Source organism: Chanodichthys erythropterus, chromosome 2, assembly GCF_024489055.1.
Source record: "Chanodichthys erythropterus isolate Z2021 chromosome 2, ASM2448905v1, whole genome shotgun sequence".
In the NCBI taxonomy this organism is placed as follows: Eukaryota; Metazoa; Chordata; class Actinopteri; order Cypriniformes; family Xenocyprididae; genus Chanodichthys; species Chanodichthys erythropterus.
In genome coordinates, this window is record NC_090222.1 from 7,115,763 (window position 1) to 7,137,537 (window position 21,775).

The 21,775-nt window shown below is 36.0% G+C and overlaps 1 protein-coding gene across 1 annotated transcript in view; it reads left to right on the plus strand.

The window, feature by feature from the left end:
• Positions 1-15,436, plus strand: part of LOC137030272 (lysophosphatidylcholine acyltransferase 1) — a 52,083-nt gene extending 36,647 nt beyond the window's left edge. The window contains exons 5-14 of the mRNA XM_067400487.1: positions 658-718; positions 1,046-1,104; positions 3,007-3,041; positions 3,264-3,318; positions 4,840-4,922; positions 6,029-6,154; positions 7,048-7,201; positions 10,402-10,500; positions 10,587-10,728; positions 11,824-15,436. Of these exons, the coding sequence (XP_067256588.1) occupies positions 658-718; positions 1,046-1,104; positions 3,007-3,041; positions 3,264-3,318; positions 4,840-4,922; positions 6,029-6,154; positions 7,048-7,201; positions 10,402-10,500; positions 10,587-10,728; positions 11,824-11,984 (975 nt within the window). The 3' untranslated portion in view covers positions 11,985-15,436. The remainder of the gene's footprint in view (positions 1-657; positions 719-1,045; positions 1,105-3,006; positions 3,042-3,263; positions 3,319-4,839; positions 4,923-6,028; positions 6,155-7,047; positions 7,202-10,401; positions 10,501-10,586; positions 10,729-11,823) is intronic.
• Positions 15,437-21,775: the final 6,339 nt, after the last annotated feature.

Genomic DNA, 21,775 nt, shown 5'->3' on the forward strand with positions numbered 1-21,775 from the left:
TGATGGACACTGATTCACATATCGTCCACGTCATTTCCCATGATGATAAAATTGAAAAAAAAAAAAAAAAAAAAGTAAATAAACAAGCAGCAAACTTAAACTTGTTTGATTAAAAAAGCAAAAAAAAAAAAAAAAAAGTTTTAAAAAAAAAAAAAATCTTGCCCCCCCCTACCTCGAGAGTCAAATGTCGCCCATGTATGTGTGTGTGTGTGTGTGTATATTATATTATATTATATTATATTATATTATATTATATTATATTATATTATATTATATTATATTATATTATATTATATTATATTAATTATATTATATTATATTATATTATATTATATTATATTATATTATATTATATTATATTATATTATATTATATTATATTATATTATATATATTAGTAGTGGATATATATATTATATATACAGCTCTGGAAAAAATTAACAGACCACTCCAAGTTCAGAAATCAATGTTAAGTGGTCTCTTAATTTTATGTGTATATATATGTATATAATGTATATATGTGGCTTTAATTCATTGGTTTGCATTTCTTTTTAAATCCGTTCCTAATATGCAAGGCATAAGAAGAGTCGTCTTGTCACATGATTTAGTGAAATAATGAATAATTGTGAACCAATCAAAAACTCTGTGTGTCTTCCAGATAATGATATTTCCAGAGGGGACATGCACCAATAGATCCTGTCTGATCACATTCAAACCAGGTGTGTATGTGCTCCTAATTGTCTTGTAAATTCACTCCTATTTATTCATAATAGTCCATAATACTGCATATATGTTCATATTCTGTAAATATGTCTATTCTTACTTAACCTAACTGTGTCTTTAAACTTATACTTTATACAAGACAATTTCACTTGGCAATAAAGCTCTTTCTGATTCTGAAACTACAAAACGGCTAATACGTTTTCTAGGGGTTCTGTTCAGTGTCTGTTCTGTACTGATTTTATGCAAATGCTTTTATGCCTGTATTTAGAGCATAACGAATGTGCAGTATAACATGATGTGCTGATGTTGTTTGTGTGATTCAGGAGCGTTTATTCCAGCGGTTCCTGTACAGCCTGTAGTGATCCGCTACCCAAACCAACTGGTGAGACATTTGACTTTTTAAACCAACTCATGCGTATTGCACACAAAACTGGAAAGCTTTTTCTTGATTCAATATCTGATATGATTATTCGGTTTTAAGCAACTTCCAGAAGGAAGTAACATGTTTCTTTTGAATGTACCCCACAGATCCAAATTATAAAATACTTCAATAAAGTCTGCACACTCTACCAAAGGGGAAGTCATCACATGTGAGATTAAAAACAATAGACTCGTTCGACATGAACTACACTAGCCTGCCACCGGCTGGGAGATGGTCGTCAGGTCGGACACTTTGTGCTTTCTGTATTGTGCTGAACCAACGTCATTCGTGGCAGACCACACGATTTTTGAATTGATTGTAGCCAAAGAAGTGGATGCGATTTGAAATTCCCATGTTTTGAATATTCAATATCAAGATTGATAAATCAAATACAGGAACTTGTCTAAGAAAAAGCACGCAACACACGTCATCATTGTCATCACAGAATCTGACCAATGAGAATAAAGTGTGTCGTCATCAAGGCTTTGGCAGCCGATTTTGAGCAACTACAGCGCCTGACAAAGGCGGATGTTCTCGTTTTGCTCTCGCGGTACTTTGATGGCACACCTGATCGTAAAGCTGCAGCGCCGATCATATCCGGACACATTTTCTAACCAGAATGCATTGCGTTTGTCAGGCGGCAGTCGATCTTTGTGACGCCGCCACATGAAGTCGAACAAGCCTAATACTTTACTGAAAAAATACAAACGTTTCAGTCACATGTGACTTTTGTCAATGCCAAGCTTACAATGATTAGTGCAGGATCAATCTTAATTTGAGTTACATGGTTACATAGATCACATGATCAACCAAGCCAGACTGACAAATAATCCAAACAAAATGTTGAAAAGCATGCTACAGAAAAAACAGATCAAACTAAAAATAATAATTTAAAATAAAATAAAATAATAAATTAAATTAAAAATAATTAATATAAATAATAAATAAGAAACAAAATAAACAAAAAAAATAAAGATAAAAAAAGAAAAAAATTGGAGGGGGGAATAAATAAAAAAAATTTAATTCACATACTGAATCACAAAGTTGGTCAATAGATCTAGATATAAACCCATGAAAATATGTATACAAAATTATAAATATTGTAATCATCATGATATAAATAGTAGTAGTAGTAGTATTTTTTTTTTCTGTAGCATGCTGTCAACATTTTGTCTGGATTATTTGTCAAAGTCTGGCTTGGTTGATCATGTGATCTATGTAACCATATGACTTCATAAATTAAGATGACTCCTGCACTGATCATTGTTATCTTTTCATTGACAAAAACATTTGCCTTTTTTGAATAAAGCATTGTTTTTATCTAGCATTTGATGACTACTCCTTTGGTAGAGTGTGAGGAATCTCTTTAAGTATTTGGATAATCAAAACCAAACAGATGTTTTTAGCATTCATCTCTATTGTGGTCACGCTCATGTGACATTGCAGTTCTTTGTCATCATGAAAGTTTATTATTTGTATGCATTTTAAAGCCATATCAGTTTAAACTTCTGATATATGGTTTTCTGAGCACACACAGAAAGCGTGAGTATTACACTAATTTCTCTTTCGCGTCTTAAACTGTCAAATACACACAAGATTATGTCAAAAACACATTAAGTTCACATAAACACATTCAGCTATGTCTGTGAACGTAAACAGCATGTAAAGAAACGGCTGTATTCTAAGAAGGAAAAAAAACTAATTCTAAGAAATAGTCAAAATTGTGAGAAAAAGAATTGCGAGATAAAAAGTTGTAAAAACATTTTAATTTTTTATTCCATAGTGAAAACAAGCTTTCATAAGGTTATGTTTCCACTACAGAGCTGTATTTTGATGGATTAATGTTTTTCTTCCCCATGATAGGACACTATTACCTGGACGTGGCAGGGGCCTGGAGCGTAAGTGCCACATTTCACACCAGAGGTTGCGTGCCTGTCTTGTCAGCCTTCATAGCTGTAGTACTATATGAAAATGAGTATCAAGCTGGATCTTTACTACCAAATTATTAACACCAGACTGAAATGCAGAACTCTAGAACTAAACATTGTTATAAAGAAGAGAAATGAATCAAATGTTAAACATCAAGAAACGTCACTAAGTGTAACTTTGTTCTTTTGCAGATTTAAGATCTTGTGGTTGACTCTGTGTCAGCTTCACAATGAGTTTGAGATTGAGGTGAGTCTCTTTCAGCCAAATTTTGATTTGTCATCTGGAGACATGAGGCCATGAGACTGGGTGCTTTTGAGGGGTTACTGCGGTGTTTGTAGTGGATTTTATCAGTATCGATCCAGTCATAAAAGTGAAATTTAGTGTATAAATTGGAATGTCATGGAATTTGGCAAATTTTGGATAAATAAATTATCAGTATGGCTTAATCAAATCGTGATATGGCCTAGTGTCTGTGAATATTAAAGTGCAATAAGATTGCTAAATAATGTGTCTCATTTTGGTCTACCACACATACTCAATTTCATGTGACGCTTGTGGTGTCTTCAACATCTGCTGTCTCACTATATGAGGACATGAAGTCACTTCACCAACATTTTACCATTTTATTAAAAAAAAAAAAAAAACTACCCCATCGGATAGGATAGGATACACACAGAAAGTCGAAGGATACACACAGAATCTCTTCACTACAACATGGCAAAATAAACGTTGAACAGTAAATATTTGTTGTGCAGCACTTTGTTTGCCAAAAATTAAAAGGAATTTCCATTTCATTACATTTTAAAAGATTAATGAAATTGTTGTTTTATGCCTTCATTTGATTACAGTGTTTTTATTAAGAAATTTGTAATGAATCATAAATCAAGAAAATTCAAACACAGTAGAGAAATTTCTGAAAAAAAATGTTATAGGAACCTATTATTTAAAAAAAAAAATATGATTTATGAATTTTTTTTTTTTTGTTATTTTTAATTATATTGAATTTTTTTAATTTATACAAGTTTCATGATTTAAATCATTTAGGCATGCTTTTTGATTTACTAAAATTTAATTTAACCATTAAAACGGCAAAACAGAATATTTTATAAAAACTGGTTTCACATGGCACCTAATATGGATTTGCAGGAATGTTGGACCATTTTTAGGGAGTTTCTGGGGTCTTGTGGGTTATTCAGGTAAACTCTGGTATGTCTGATCTCTAGATATGTCTACCTCTGTCTGTGAGAGTTTTATGGTCTTTCAGGGGAAAACCTGCCACATGAGGTGTCGTTCATTCAGGAGTTACATGAGCTGAAATTTAACAGGGTTAGAAATGTGACCGATGCTTTAACTCCACTTATGAGCAGTAATATTAACAGTAGAGTACTCATATTAGTATATTTGCTGTGTTTTAGAGTGGTTCCTGAGCTGATGGCTTTGTCTTCCTCATTGAATTGAGAGTCCTAAAAATTCTCTGGACTCATTCTTTTCATGAAGAAGCCATTAACGTGATAAAGTGGCTTTAATTGTGAGTGGTAAAAAGGGACAAGGTGACGCATGTAAATCCTGCTGCTGTCATTATGGGAGTGAAGCGACCTCATTTACCCGCTCACGCTCTCGGGAGCTTGAATCGTGCTGGAAGTGAAGCGTGTCGTGAATGTGTTTGGGCTGTGTCTGTAAGCCTAGACCTCACTTGACCTGGATTTGAACAGGCATGTCTCCATTGTGAAAGAAACTGCTGACTGGTTTTCTATTTCTTTCTCTCAGTATCTGCCCATATACTCTCCCACAGAGGAGGAGAAGAAGAATCCAGCGCTCTTCGCTCACAATGTGCGCCGCTTGATGGCAATGTAAGATCTGAGTTCTCCTTGCTGTGTCTGGATTGTCAGTTTTTTTTTTTTAATCGTAAGAATTTGACCTGTCCAGAAGTCTGAATTTGTATATATATATATATATATATATATATATATATATATATATATATATATATATATATATATATATATATATATATATATATATATATATATATATATATATATATATATATATACACACTTTGCAGTGTTTAGTAATCTTAAGTTTATGTAGTCAAATCAAGGCGGTTGATTTAGGAGTTTTTTGGTGCCTCCATGTGGTCCTGTTCAGTATCGCAGCTTGACTCTTAAACAAAAACAAGCTCTTTGTTGTTGCTCTGTACACATATACACTGTATAATGTCTGTAATGTTTTTTTTTTTTTTTTTCATGGGTGCTTTGGTGTGCATACATTTATTAATACCATTATATGGACTCCTTATATCATTTAGTTATTTGGTGTCCTTTTGGAGTCTCCAAGGGTCCTTGAAGCTTGCTAAAAATACAGTTTTGGGAGAATCGCCCTTCAGTCTGGTTGGTTGCTTTGCTGGATATAGCAAATGATGACAAAATGGTGTTAAGCAAGATAAATGGCGTATGCTTAACAACAAAAGTGTGATTAATGCGATTAAAAATTAATCTATTGACAGTACTCCCACTCACATCCTCCTATTTCTCATGATGTAATGCAGGGAAAAACAAAGATTTTATTATTATTGAAAGAATTGCACGATGGTATTAATACCTTCATTTAGACCACTTAAATAAAAATCCTTGTTCTGAAGTTAAAGTAATGATGTTCTAATGAGATTCAATATAGTGAACAATTACAGAAGACTCAAGTCTATGAGATGAGAGGGTACAATGTGTTTAACTGTCATGTAAATAATGCAAACAAAATATAAAATATAGATATATTTTTTGGACATTGGGATGAAATGTGACAGCACATGCTTTGAGATGCGCCCTTATTTTCTGTTTTTTTTTTTTTTTTTTTTTGTGGTATTCTGAGTTATAACAGATCTGAAGAGAATAATTTGTGCCTGAATGAAATGAGAGCGAGTATCTAACACCGATGTGTTTTGTGTGTGTGTGTGAAGGGCCCTGAAGGTCCCCGTGACCGACTACTCATTTGAAGACTGTCAGTTAGCCATGGCTGAGGGTCAGATCAGGCTGCCCGTGGACACGTGTCTGCTGGAGTTTGCAAAATTGGTCCGGAGTCTGGGGTGAGTCTCATTACATCACTGAATAGAAACAATTTAACAATTTATTCAAAGTTTAACAAAAAATGTTAGCATCCTATGTTTATTTTTTTCCTTCTGGATACGTTTTTCTGGATTCTGTTTTAATGGTTAGATAAAATTTTATTGAACAAAAAGCATGTCTGTTTAATTGAAATATTGAAATTATATTATTAAAAGTTTTTTTTTAAAAAATCACAGTAAAAGGGCCCTTTGAAAGGTCTAATTTTTTTGATTTATGATTTAATACAAATTTATTATCAAAACTTTGGTAATCAAATAAAGGCATTAACACTTCAATTAATTTTTTAAAATGTAATCAAATGAAAATGTAACAATTCCTTGTATTTTTTATCAAAGTGCTGCACAACAGAAATGTACTGTTAAAATGAAAACATGCAAGTTTTAAAAATGTTATTAATTTCAGAAGAACATTTTAATGTACTGTACATTAGAAATATACTGTATTTCTGTCACAATTTCTTTTTATTTTATTTTGGTTGTCGTAAAGAGCTTTGAGTTCCTGTGTGTCTCGTCGAACGATAGTTTTCTGAAATAAAATGTTAAACTGTTGGTGAAATGACTCTCAGAGCAGCTCTGGAGAAGAAGTTTATGTCCTCATGTAGCGAGACTGCAGACACGTGCTTGAGTTGCATACTTACTATTTCAAAAGCAGTCGCTTTAATATTCACAGGCACTCCATATCACCATTTGATTAGTTGTACAGACCTACTTTTTGATTTATTAGTCCAAATTCTGTATACTGTTTATTCCATTTCTGTGAGTAATGATGTGAGTGAATCCCATGATGATGACAGGTTTGGATAAGGTTTGCTCCTGCATCTGTGTGCTGATAGTGTGTAACTGTTTAATCTCAGGTTGAAGCGTGAGAACTCAGAGAAGCTCCTGCAGGATTATGGGAACAGGGCTCGTAAACTCCAGGGCGAGAGACTGAGTCTTGAGGATTTCGCCCAGTTCCTCAACCTGCCCGTGTCAGATGTGCTCAGAGACATGTTTGCTCTCTTTGATGAGGTAAATTATTTGGCTTTTAATTAGGGATGCACCAATAGAATTTTTTGGGGCCGATACTAATTGTAACAAACAATTATTGGCCGATACCGATATTTGTCACTTCCTATGTTTTGAAATTTTGTCATCAAAATAGACAGTATTTTGATCATGTTTTAAATCAGCAAAGTTAAAAAAAAAACACCTTTTAATAAACAGAACTGCATGCGTCTTGCAGAGGAACATTGTAGCCGGAGCTACTTTTCTCCGTGTATGTCTATGGCGAGTCACGCAGTTACTGTGATACTATGCAGCGAGTCCTACCAGTCTGGTCTGAAATAGTCCGAATATAAACACTTATTATAAGTATAACATAATGATTCAGGATAAGGCCATCCTTAAAAATATTTTGGTTTGCATTAACAGTAAAAAAAAAAAAAAAAAGGGTCGGTAGGTCGGTCTATATATTTTTTTTCAAGTTTCAATGTAAAAAAAAAAATACAATTTTGGTGATGGTGATTACGTAGGTATGAATTTAAACAAATTAGCATATCGTGACGTCACTGACTGGGTCTTTCAACCCGTGCCTTCGATCGCAGCCGTGTTTCCACTGTCGGGCCTAAAGTGGGCGTGCTAGTGCGTGCCAGGGCCAGTCGCGTTTCCACTGTCACTTCCGGGGCTTGATTGTGCCTCATCGGGGCTTCGTCGGGGCCAACGGCCCGGGTTTTTCGGCCTGCCGAATAACTTGATCCAAAGCGGGCCAGCTCGGGCTTGAGGAGGGAGTGGTTACGAGCAAAGGCGGAGTTTATCTGTGTGTGGAGACGGAGGCGCGGATGATTACATGTAGGTTACCAGCTAACACCAGCATTAAAGACTTTTAAAATAATTTTAGCTCAACTCACTTTCAGACAGCAGCAAGTGTTTTAAATAACTTATGTTTGTGATCCGATGTGGATTCTGATCACCAAGACTATGCGCGCTATTACCATAGTAAACATGGTAAATACGACGGCTTGAAGAAATCAGAGAAATATACGTAGGCTATCACAATCATGTAATTATTTTATCTTTCAGCACGTCTCGTCTCTCAACGGGTTGAGACGAAGCGAACGCACCGGCCATAGTGTGACATCCGTTAACCAATAGTGTAAACATAGATGGCGGTTTTTATTTAAAAGAAAGAACGTAGCCCTCGTTTGTATGTAGGCCTAGGCTATTTATATATTTACTTACTAAAATATAATTTAATATTACTTTATTGCTTTTGTATTAGTTGTTTGAAGAGTAAAAAAAAAAAAATTGGTCTGTCTTAATGCAAATTTACAACCGGCAAGTCGGACGGACTTAAAGCAAAAAAATTTTAAAAAATTGAGTCGGTCCTAAATTGACAGGGTCAGTTGGGTTACAGCAAACAAGAATATTTTTAAGGATGGCCTAAGACAAAAACATGGTTTGGAAAATGGATTCATGTTGTATATTCTCATTATAAAATTTTGGTAAATTTTTAACACACAAAAAAAGTTACGGACTGCAGCTTTAAATTATACTAGCAGGTTTATTGCTGCATCATCAAATAATTTCTAATGAACATTGATTGGGTCAATTTAACATTCAGCAGGCCTACATAAATACAACTGAGCAAAGATATATATGAAATAAACAGTGCTTTTTAGGTAGGTTTAATAGTTTTCAGGTACAGAAATAAAGTAAACAAATGTAAAATAGCACTGCATATTATTCACTGTATAAATTAAATACATATTAATCCTTTTTTGTAACAGACTTTATTATGATTCATCTTCTAATTCGTTTTTGTATACATTTTAATATTGGTGGGGCTCTTATTTTGACAGGTGTTCTATGACAGTTAGATATTTTGCAGATTTAAAGTTTCAGTTTATTAAGCACCCCCTGAAAGGGCATAAGATCTGTATGTATTTATTTGCTATTAGTTGTAATAAGTGTTTTGTGTAATTCGCGGTATGTTGATGATAATGCAACGGAGAGAGAGAGTAATGTGGAACTTCTAGTTTAGCTCTTATGGTGATGTTTTTGGGGTGAAAACGGACACAAGAATAAACTTAATAAAACATCAGTGAAGTTTTGGTCATTATTCGGATGGGGTCCGCTACACTTAGGAAAGTTTCAAAAGATTTTTAGTCAAGAATAGTGTGCGATCTTTTGTTATTTGATTAGCATTAAAGCGCAGACAGCGCTAGGATTACGCAACAGTCATAAGGCTATGAAGCTCAGTGCCTTGTTATATCTGCCTTTTCCCTGCTAAAGCCGATATGCCGATGGTTGTAAATTGAGCAAAAATTGGCCGATAAATTTCAGCGGCCGATACATAGGTGCATCCCTACTTTTAATACATCAACCCTGTCTATGTATGGCACATTCTAAATCAAATCAGCTTCTCTTTACAAAATGACTTGAAAGTATAACAACTAAACTAACAGAAAAATCAGTCAATTGAGCATTTTTATGAACTAAAATGTGGCAACCGTGTATGAGTGCATTTGTTGTACTAAACAGAAGTTAGAGAATTATGAGCTTGTACTGTATGTCTTAGACATTATTCAACATTTCTGTAAAAAACAGATTTAATACTACTACTAATAATACTTCTACTATTACTAATAAAACACACTAAATTCTGACAGACTGACACATTCTCTTTGAAATTCTGACAAATTAATGCTTGCGCATTAGTGCTTGGTCTTAAAGGCTTAGTTTAATGAGAAAAGCTAATATAATTATTCCAGGCAAATTCTGTAAGGATTTTGTCCCTTTCTTACTCTTTGCGTGCGAGAAAGAAACCAAGAGAGAGTGCTCTCAGCCAAGAGACTGTAAGCAAAGAGCTGAGAATGTGGTGAATCCATTGATATCAATGGGAATAGTGCACTGCAAAGAGGGAAAATGTATCTTTCTGAGGTCCAATTCGCTGTGTTCTCATTTTATTTGAATATTGAATGGCTCTTTCTACAGCCTCATGAATGAGTTAACACATTCTTTCCTGCCAAACCAGTGTAAAACGGTTGTAATACATGACACATAGTGAAAATATATCTGTCCTAAATGTATTTTTAGTCTCTAACTCAATCACTGGCAAGTGAAATATATCAAACAACAGACATCTAGTTGCCTGGTGTGAAATTAATTTGCATAATCTTTTCATACATTAGCTGTTTCTCATACTCAACGTCTTTTCTCTCCCCGAGTAGAATGAAGACAACTCGATGGATGTCCGAGAGTTTGTGATCGCTTTCTCTGTGGTGTGCCGGCCTGCAAAAACACTGGACACTATCAGGTTGGCCTTCAAGGTGTGTGATTTCTCTTAAAAACTAATAGGTTAAACCAAGTTTTCTGGAGTAATTGATCATTGCAGAGATGTATGCATTGCTTTCAGATGTTTGAGGCAGAAGAGGACCGTGCGATCACAGAGAATGAGCTGATGTGTGTGTTGAGGACAGCGCTGGGCGTTGGAAAACTCAAAGTCAACCGTTTGTTCAGAGCCATCGATGATGAAGACACTGGCAAAATTACCTTTGGTAAGAGAACCATTCAAGTCTCGGTTTGCTTTCGTTATTCTTGTACCTTGTCTCATTGTGAATGATTCATCATTGACGTTATTCTAATGATTTAGCGCTTTTAGTTGACGCATCAGTTTAGATCTGCATCATTAATTCACCCTTCGCCGGGAGTCGAAGGAGTCATGATCCGATGCCAAAACAATTCTTGATCTACTTTTTTTATTATTAATTAAATTGTTTACCGACTTGTATATGTAATTAATTTTTAAAAACGATTTAATTATAAGTACTTTCAAGAGCTGTGAGGGATTTTTCTCTTTTTCAGCTTTACTGTTTGATCATTACTGATGACATCATAGGCAGCAGGAAAACTAATAAGCTGCATTCACACTAATGCACAGATCTCTTATGAAATATAAGATGTGGTTTGTGCTCTCTGTTTAATCCCTTAAGACAGCTGACTGTTTACATTATTTTTGCATCATAAAACCATTTTGAGATGTACTTTTAATTAACCACTTACACTGAGCGCTCTTCGCAAAGCACACTTGAGCATTTGAAATTGAAAGCAGCCTTCTGACAGTGAGTTTCATATTTTTAATATATAAGCTCACAGTGTTCCAAATGATAAAAATGATCGTACAGACGGGCGAGACCGCACACTGCAAAGCAAAACATCAAATAAAGCGTGTTTCTCAAGGTGCATATCTTGGAATGAAGCCCGTGAATGTCATTGTTATTAGCTTCAACCTTTCCGAACTTTATGAAAGATTACTTTATGATTTTTTTTTTTAAATCCTATTTTAATATTATTTTTATTAGAAAAATCACAATTAGATTATTTCCTCAAATCGTGCCACCTTACAGTGACTTAATGCTGGTTAATGTATTCAGGTTAGTGTAGTAGTAGTAGTAGCAGTGTGCTTCATTCTGGTGTCATTTAGGGATGGATAACATTAACATCTTTAAAGACATCTGCTTTGTTTTTTGGTTTAATTTCCATAAGGTGTGCTTAACAGAAACATTTGAACTGCATGTTTGAGTATGAGTCTGCATGAGTGTTTGTATTCCCCCTCTGACTATTATTGTTCCTCTGATGCCACCTCGTGGCAGAGAGCTTTAGGGAGTTTGCGGAGCAACATCCTGACTTCGCTGAGCAGTTCCTCTACTCGGACAATGCAGGATTCGGCAGCAGCTCCCCTCCACACGTCAACGGCTTCTGCGCTGATTTCAGCCCGAGCGACCACCACGTTCCTCAGAAGAAACTCGACTGAGCCCATCTTACACATCCCCAAGAACAAGAGGACGAGGGCAGAGCATTATTGCAAAGTTTACCACCTGGTATCCATGACATTTGATTGGTTACTTTATGCTTGCTGGTTTTCTCTTCCCCTCAGCATCATTTCAATCACTTTGAGATCGGGAACTTTTCTTATTATGATTATTTTTAGATAAAATTGAAGGGAATTTTTTTTTTTTTTTTTTTTTGGTAAAACAAATACTTGAAAGCCAAGCACTTATTTCATTTCTCATTGGGTGATCTATTTGTGCGAGTGATACTTGACCGACTGTGCATGTTCTTTAAATATGGGATGAAAATATGTGTAAATGTCCCAGTGACGGAACGAAACGGTTTCCTCAGTTGGCTTGCGCTCTCTTTTTTTAGTCTCTCACTGTCCACATCTTTTGTTTTCTGTTTCATGACTGTAGATGCCTTTTATGAATTCATAAGTAAGTATTTGCATGGGCTCGATGCTTGACAGCAGTATTACTCAGTATTTGACTAAATGATCGTTGAGTGCCAGTGACAGATATCTGAACTCTGTCTCCTCCTGCTGGATGTTTATGAGTATCAGATTTGAGGTACAAAATACGATCGATTAAGTGCTGGTCTGAATCAAAATGAATCAGTTTTTATTCCTTAATATTTCGTCCCTTAGCTCAGGGGTGCGGGAAAGTGGCTAACCGTTTGTTTTGGGTGTGTGTGTGTGTGTTTTTCTTTTCATTCATCCTTTTGTACAGTAAGTTGCACTGTACTTTTGTAAGTTCTGGACATCCAATTACCAATTTATTTCATCACGTCTCAATCAGCTGTTTCAGCTTGGGTTTTTGGGGGGTCATGTAATGTTTATTTTCATTTTTTTTATTTTCATTAACTACAGATACTGAAATAAACAGACAAAATTTTACATTTATATGGACCAAATACAGAATAATGACTGTGGTGTAGTTAGAAAACCAGGAATCTGAACAATGTTATTCATAAGATATAGTGAATAATGGAGTGTTTACCTTTTTGATAGACAACATATTCCTGTATTTTTCTATTTTTCACTCACAGAGGCTAGTGAAAAATTCCAAAAGTCCAACAATTTGGCCAAGAAAGGTGGCTCTGTCTCTGATGTTTTTGAGTATAGTTTCTCTCAATGTTTATCAAGTAAAGTAAAGCATCCAGTGAAGTCTTCCTTTTTTCATTTCTTCACACAAACAATCAGTCCAACTAACATTGCATTGAATCTCTAGTGAATGATGTTTTGTGGTAAATGGACAGTTCATTCACAAAAAGCTGAGAATAAATCTTCTGCCTATGATTGTTTGAAAACATTGACATTGATGAATTGATTTTGTTGTTGTTTTATTTTATATATTACACGTAATGAGGCTGAAGTGAAGCATTTTTTGTTTGTTTGTTTGTTTGTTTTTTTCCTCTTAAATTTGTCATAAATTTAATTTACCACAAATATTTCAAAAGTTTATTTTGCTGAAAGATACTGTTAATATTCATAACTTTTTATAAGATTTTTTTTATTTTTTATGATTGATTAGCTAATGTGAAAGATGCAGATTTTATTTCTTGAGGAGTATCAGTTTAGTCTTTAGTCTCGGTCCACAGCGTTTCATGAACATGTAATGTTAGACATCTGCATTTATTACAGGAGCCTGATCCTGGATCTGTTTGATTCACACTGTAGTTTTCTAGTGAAATCTCTCAGACCCTTGAAGGGGCTCTTCAACTGCACTGTCAGTTCACAACTAAATTCAACACCACGGCAAAGCAATATTTTATTGATGTCACCACCTTTTTTAAAAAAAAAATACAAAAACAATTTCTGATATGTATTTTGAATATTCCGAATGCGGGGCATTTTGTGAATTTTGATATACATAAAAGAATTTCTTCTCACTGCCATGAAAGATCTGTGATCTAAAGTGTTATTTTCAGATTGACTCGGTTTAACTAGTATGATTAGCTCCTTTGTACATACATTTTGTGATGTTTTCCTTGGTGATGACGTTATGTATGTAATTATTACTGTTACAGTTTCTTTTTGTCCTATACACATTTCATAAATATTATTGTTGGCCTTGAATATCAATGTAATTTTAGAGGAAAAGAGAATGTATTGACAATCCATCACAATCAACAGTCAAAAGCGCATCATACTTCAGTAAATGGCGAGTGAAGGATCTCGACCCTGATGTACAGTCTCGTGCACATGATGGTTCGGTTCTCCAGCTCAGCCAGTTCTCATGGATTTTTCCCCATGTTTTCCAGATTTGATGTACATTTATTTGTGCTGGCACTTTAGATTTTTAAGCCTTCTTTTCATGAATTCTCTGACAAATGTGACGGTATGCTGGTGTGCATGTTCAGGTGATTGGTTATGATGTTACAGTGGCTTTGTATTAAAATGTACCTATACAGACCACAAATGAGACTGGATTGAGTAGAAAGGGATTGTGGGTTCGCTCTGTATCTGAACTAGTTTCCCATCTTCTCTGATGGGAATCATTGATTTTCTGTGCATATAGAGGTGAGTCTCTTGAAACCCGTCAAGAACATGTTCATCCTCACCATAAAAACCTTCACAGTGAAGAATAAGTAGCCTATATATTTTTAAGAACAATTAAGGGTTTTTTGCATTGTGACATTTTCATTACTATTAAACACATTTAATGTAACTGCCTTTAATTTATGCTGATTTAAATTAAACAATCATATTTTTTTAATTATTTTGATACTGTAATGAGAATAAACCAAAACAGTCTAATGGCTGGAGGGGGGATGTGCTTTAATTGTCATGAAAATGTCAACATTCGAAAATATCTTAATAGTTTCTTAATATCCAAATGTTTTCTGTTGAGATTCATCTTGTATGCATTGTAATATTTTATGTTTTTGGATTATTTGCTGAAATGGCCAGAAAATTATTGAATGAAATCATATGTAACAATCAATCAGAAATGTTTGTTAGTTTCAGACCAGAGCAAGATCCCAGTCTCCTTTCTCACAATTGCAGAAGTGGTGATTTAAGATGGATTTTTTTTTTTTTTTTTTTTTTTTCAGTTTTCTAAATGAAATAAGGACCCAGCATCTCTCTGCTGTGTAACTTTTATTTTTTCAGCGTATGGTTTATTTTAAATACCTCAGAGAAAGACATGCTCTTCTCTGTGTTTGTAAAGGGTTCTCTATTTATTTCTCTTATGCCCGTGACGGCGTGTCCTACACCGAGCTGAAGAAGAAAGACTGAACTCCTTCAGGTCATGTGTCTTTCTGATGGCTCTTCTGACACCTGTCCGGCTGACATAGATGTTTTAGGTCTGTTTTCTATTTTGCCCTGACTTTTATTTTGTAATGTATCAAAAGAGTCATTTTTACAAGATACCTGGGCTTGTCTGTTTTGACTGCAATGAAATGACTTGTCATTCTGACTCTTTAATAAAAAGGGACACTTGACTACACTCTCTCTGATTGTGTTTTCTTCAGTAATGCTGTCGCCCTCTAGAGGAGAGGAAACATGAGTGGTGAGTTCAGACCAGCTTATATGATGAGGATGTTTCCACAGGGAATACTTGGGTTCAGGTTGTCATATGAAAATAATATATGATGCATTTGTTTTGAATTGATTAGAAGTGTATCTAATATATTATTATGGATTATATAATTGTATGGCTAAGAGTGAAAACTTTATCAAAAACTTCAACAAATGCACGCACATCAAAGTTTTTGTGTCCGTTAATAAGGGGTTTGCAGACGTAAGTTTTTTGCAGACGTTAATGCTTTTGGAGTTGTAGAGAAAAAATATAGTTTTTATTTTAAAATATAAAATTAGAAGTCTGGGGTTAGATTGGCACCAGGATTATCACAGAAGTGGCATGTTATTAGTGTTATGTTTTGTTTTAATTATAATTCATAATGTTAATATTCAGTAATTTCATGAATTAGATTTCAGGCATCTTTGCTTTTCGTTAAAACAGGCGAATTGAGTGAAATCATTAAATTTGAATTTGTGGTTTTGCTGTTATGACATATCTTTAAAATATGGGCAATTAAAAATGTAAATATTCATATGTGTACATGTATAGTATCTCACAGAAGTGAGTACACCCCTCACATTTTTGTAAATATTTTATATCTTTTCATGTGACAACACTGAAGAAATGAAACTTTGCTACAATGTAAAGTAGTGAGTGTACAGCTTGTATAACAGTGTAAATTTGCTGTCTCCTCAAAATAACTCAACACACAGCCATTAACGTCTAAACCGCTGGCCACAAAAGTGAGTACACCCTTAAGTGAAAATGTCCAAATTGGGCCCAAAGTGTCGATATTTTGTGTGGCCACCATTATTTTCCAGCACTGCCTTAACCCTCTTGGGCTTCATGGAGTTCACCAGAGCTTCACAGGTTGCCACTGGAGTCCTCTTCCACTCCTCCGTGATGACATCACGGAGCTGGTGGATGTTAGAGACCTTGTGCTCCTCCACCATCCATTTTGAGGATGCCCCACAGTTGCTCATTAGGGTTTAGGTCTAGAGAAATGCTTGGCTAGTCCATCACCTTGACCCTCATCTTCTTTAGCAAGGCAGTGGTCGTCTTGGAGGTGTGTTTGGGGTCATTATCATGTTGGAATACTGCCCTGCGGCCCAGTCTCTAAAGGGAGGGGATCATGCCCTGCTCATTCTTGGTTCCCTCAATGAACTGTAGCTCCCCAGTGTCAGCAGCACTCTTGCAGCCCCAGACCATGACACTCCCACCACCATGCTTGACTGTAGACAAGACACACTTGTCTTTGTACTCCTCACTTGGTTGCTGCCACATACGCTTGACACCATCTGAACCAAATAAGTTTATCTTGGTCTCATCAGACCACAGGACATGGTTCCAGTAATCCATGTCCTTAGTCTGCTTGTCTTCAGCAAACTGTTTGCGGGCTTTATTGTGCAACATCTTTAGAAGAGGCTTCCTTCTGGGATGACAGCCATGCCGACCAATTTGATGAAGTGTGCGGCATATGGTCTGAGCACTGACAGGCTGACCCCCCCATCCCTTCAACCTCTGCAGCAATGCTGGCAGCACTCATACATCTATTTCCCAAACACAACCTCTGGATATGACGCTGAGCACGTGCACTCAACTTCTTTGGTCGACCATAGCGGGGCCTGTTCTGAGTGGAACCTGTCCTGTTAAATCACTTTATGGTCTTTGCCACCGTGCTGCAGCTCAGTTTCAGGGTCTTGGCAATCTTCTTATAGCCTACGCCATCTTTATGTAGAGCAACAATTATTTTTTTCAGATCCTCAGAGAGTTCTTTGCCACGAGGTGCCATGTTGAACTTCCAGTGACCAGTATGAGAGAGTGAGAGCGATAACACCAAATTTAACACACCTTCTCCCCATTCACACCTGAGACCTTGTAACACTAATGAGTCACATGACACAGGGGAGAGAAAATGGCTAATTGGGCCCAGTTTGGACATTTTCACTTAGGAGTGTACTCACTTTTGTGGCCAGCAGTTTACACATTAATGACTGTGTTTTGAGTTATTTTGAGGGGACAGCAAATTTATACAAGCTGTACACTCACTACTTTACATTGTAGCAAAGTGTCATTTCTTCAGTGTTGTCACATGCAAGAGACTGACATGAGAAACGTTTAAACCTGCTTGCAAGATTCAATGTGTGCCCGAAACACTTACTGAACTAGAGAGCTGATTGAGACACACCATCTACGATAAATCGTTACACCCCTAATACTTATAGTAATTTAAAAATGTGGTAGCATTGGATCTGGACAGGAAGGATGACTCTGGGAGTTGGAAGGGGTGTGTCACGATTCTGCCTTTTCACATCGCGATACAGGTTCGTGGACCTGCGTATCGCGATTACGGTTTCATATCGCATATCGTTACAGCCCTAATAGATAACATATCAAATGTTGAAAGTGAGACATTTTGAAATGTCATGCCACATATTGGCTCATTTTGGATTTCATGAGAGATACACATTCCAAAAAAGTTGGGACAGGTAGCAATAAGAGGCCGGAAAAGTTAAATGTACATATAAGGAATAGCTGGAGAACCAATTTGCAACTTATTAGGTCAATTGGCAACATGATTGGGTATAAAAAGAGCCTCTCAGAGTAGCAGTGTCTCTCAGAAGTCAAGATGGGCAGAGGATCACCAATTCCCCCAATGCTTCGGCGAAAAATAGTGGAGCAATATCAGAAAGGAGTTTCTCAGAGTTATCATCTCTGAGAAGTTATCATCATCTACAGTGCATAATATCATCCAAAGATTCAGAGAATCTGGAACAATCTCTGTGCGTAAGGGTCAAGGCCGGAAAACCATACTGGATGCCCTTGATCTTCGGGCCCTTAGACGGCACTGCATCACATACAGGAATGCTACTGTAATGGAAATCACAACATGGGCTCAAGATTACTTCCAGAAAACATTGTCGGTGAACACAATCCACCGTGCCATTCGCCATTGCCGGCTAAAACTCTATAGGTCAAAAAAGAAGCCAAATCTAAACATGATCCAGAAGCACAGGCGTTTTCTCTGGGCCAAGGCTAATTTAAAATGGACTGTGGCAAAGTGGAAAACTGTTCTGTGGTCAGACGAATCAAATGTTGAAGTTCTTTTTGGAAAACTGGGACGCCATGTCATCCGGACTAAAGAGGACAAGGATAACCCAAGTTTTTATCAGCGCTCAGTACAGAAGCCTGCATCTCTGATGGTATGGGGTTGCATGAGTGCGTGTGGCATGGGCAGCTTACACATCTGGAAAGGCACCATCAATACTGAAAGGTATATCCAAGTTCTAGAGCAACATATGCTCCCGTCCAGACGTCGTCTCTTTCAGGGAAGATCTTGCAATTTCCAACATGACAATGCCAGACCACATATTGCATCAATTACAACATCATGGCTGCGTAAAAGAAGGATACAGGTACTGAAATGGCCTGCCTGCAGTCCAGATCTTTCACCCATAGAAAACATTTCGTGCATCATAAAGTGGAAGATGCGACAAAGAAGACCTAAGACAGTTGAGCAACTAGAAGCCTGTATTAGACAAGAATGGGACAACATTCCTATTCCTAAACTTGAGCAACTTGTCTCCTCAGTCCCCAGACGTTTGCACTGTTATAAAAAGAAAAGGGGATGCCACACAGTGGTAAACATGGCCTTGTCCCAACTTTTTTGAGATGTGTTGATGCCATGGAATTTAAAATCAACTTATTTTTTCCCTTAAAATGATACATTTTCTCAGTTTAAACATTTGATGTGTCATCTATGTTGTATTCTGAATAAAATATTGAAATTTGAAACTTCCACATCATTGCATTCTGTTTTTTTTTCCCACAATTTGTACAGTGTCCCAACTTTTTTGGAATCGGATTTGTAGTTACTAGAATGATAATATTGCTTTATTCATTTGTTGCTGTGTAGTTATACATTAATGATGGAACAGTATTCTAAAGTGTTACTGTAACAAGTTTTATGTTCAGGGAAGGAGGTGAGAACTGGCGAACGTTCAACATAATTTAAATGACCAAAATACACAAGCAACGAAACAAAGAGGCAGCACCTCACCGCCTAAACTAAAACAAAACACCAGCATAAATGCTCCGAGCCTGGTCCTTGTTTCTTCCACTGTCGTCACTCCTCCTTTTATCCTTCCAGAGCTCCTTCATTGGACTCATTAACACTCACACCACGGGCTTCGCTCCATTCCCACAGCTCTTGACCCTGCCCTGTTTGTCACAGTTACCCTATATGCCATGAAGAACTAAGCCAGTTCTGAAGGCAAAAGAGGGTCCAACCCGGTACTAGCAAGGTGTAAAAAAGTGGCTGGTGAGTGTATACATTCTGTAAAAGTTTGCCCAGCGGAGACTTTTTGCCCCATTAGTGGCCACTTTGAATAATTTACCACTTTGCTATGATAACTAAATTAGCAAACATTTCTATTTATTTCCATTAAAATCAAATTGGCTAATGTATCATCATCCTGTGCATTCTAAACTTATATCTAAACATTTTAAATGACATAAAAGATAATACAGAAATGCAGATTGTTCTTAAGGCGGGTATCTGTCCCTCTGATTGGTGTCACAGGTTTATATCACAAGGCAATATCTCACAAGGGAACTGCGATTGAGACAGTGTTCCTGAAATATCTTACTTTTCATTGAGTTCACTTTGGTGTCCCATTAGTTTAAATAAACCTAAAATATAATAGCTCATGTAATATCATCATGACCTCCTGAGGGTGACAATCAACATTTCAACAAAGTTTACAAAAAGTTGAATTGCTGAAAAGTTGCCAACTATTTAGGTTGTGGTGAACAGTGAAACCTCCCAGTGCTGTTGGACTGTGACATCAGTGCTTTTGGAATGCTGCTCGACTGATCAAATTCTAGAACCGGAACTAACTGTTATATTATGTTGTTTACTGCTGATTTAGTTTCCTTCTACCCCTTTATTTCAGTGTGTTTGCTGCTTTATTCTGTGAGGTCCTTTTTTCACCCTATAAAAGTCTGTAAAAATATGGCACAATGTACCTTGTTAAAGTCACCAAGAAATCAAAATGGACCATTCTTTTTTTTTTAATTTTGTTTTTATTGAATATCACCATATTTATTATAAATGATTAACCCATGCACATCTTTTTTTTTTCTTTTTTTTTTATAATGATTAAAAAACAAACTTTCATTCATGTGAGATCGACCAATACTATAGCAAACCACAACCATCCAATCATTTCCCCATAGACAAAATCAAGTTTCACCCGATGATCACACAGCATTGACTGCAAAAGCTCTTCACTGTGTTTTCTGCTTCTCTCATATATGCAAGAGTGGCTCTGATGAATAGTAAAAGAACACTGATTGACAACAGAGTTTTTCCTCCATGTCCTTGTTCTCACAGAAGTGGTTTTCATCAACTGATGGATGAAATGCTCTTTTAATTGGAGCCAGCCAGGTGTGCGGCAGAAACGAGTTCCATGGAGGATTGTTTAAAACCAGTGAGTCTTGATGACTGTCAATCTGTGGAATCTCAACATTGTCCATCTCTATGATGGCGTAACGTCTCTAAGAAAGACATCTGGACCGTGACTGTCCTGTCCCATAACCCCCCTCATGTCATATAGGATTCATATACTATAAGTTCAATGCTTTGTACTAAATTCCTTTTTTTCTTCACCACCATCATTAAGAAGCAGATCGGTGTGCGACTCTATCAGCATTAACTGTGAAATCTCAAAATCCATATCAAACCTTTAATCTGTTTTATCATGTTAGCAGGTAGTGTTTGCCAAGATTAATATCTGAATAGTGTTGATTATTGAATTAGCCCTGTCAGCCAGTAATGATAATAATATTTGTTCAAAGGCCATGCTGAGATATGAATTACAAGATGCCTGTGCCATTTGCTAAACACCAAATTATTTTCATGTTATTGCTGTTACATTTTACAAAATACACTACCAGTCAAAAGTTTGGCAACATTACTATTTTTAATGTTTTTGAACGAAGTCTCTTATGCTCATTAAGGCTGCATTTATTTCATAATAAATACAGAAAAAACAATAATATTGTGAAATATTATTACAATTTAAAATTATGAAAAATACTATTTTAATATACTTTAAAATATAATTTATTTCTCTGATGCAAAGCTGAATTTTCAGCATCATTACTCCAGTCTTCAGTGTCACATGATCAATGTTAATGTTTATTCATTGATGAATAAAAGGTTTGAAAGAACAGCATTTATTCA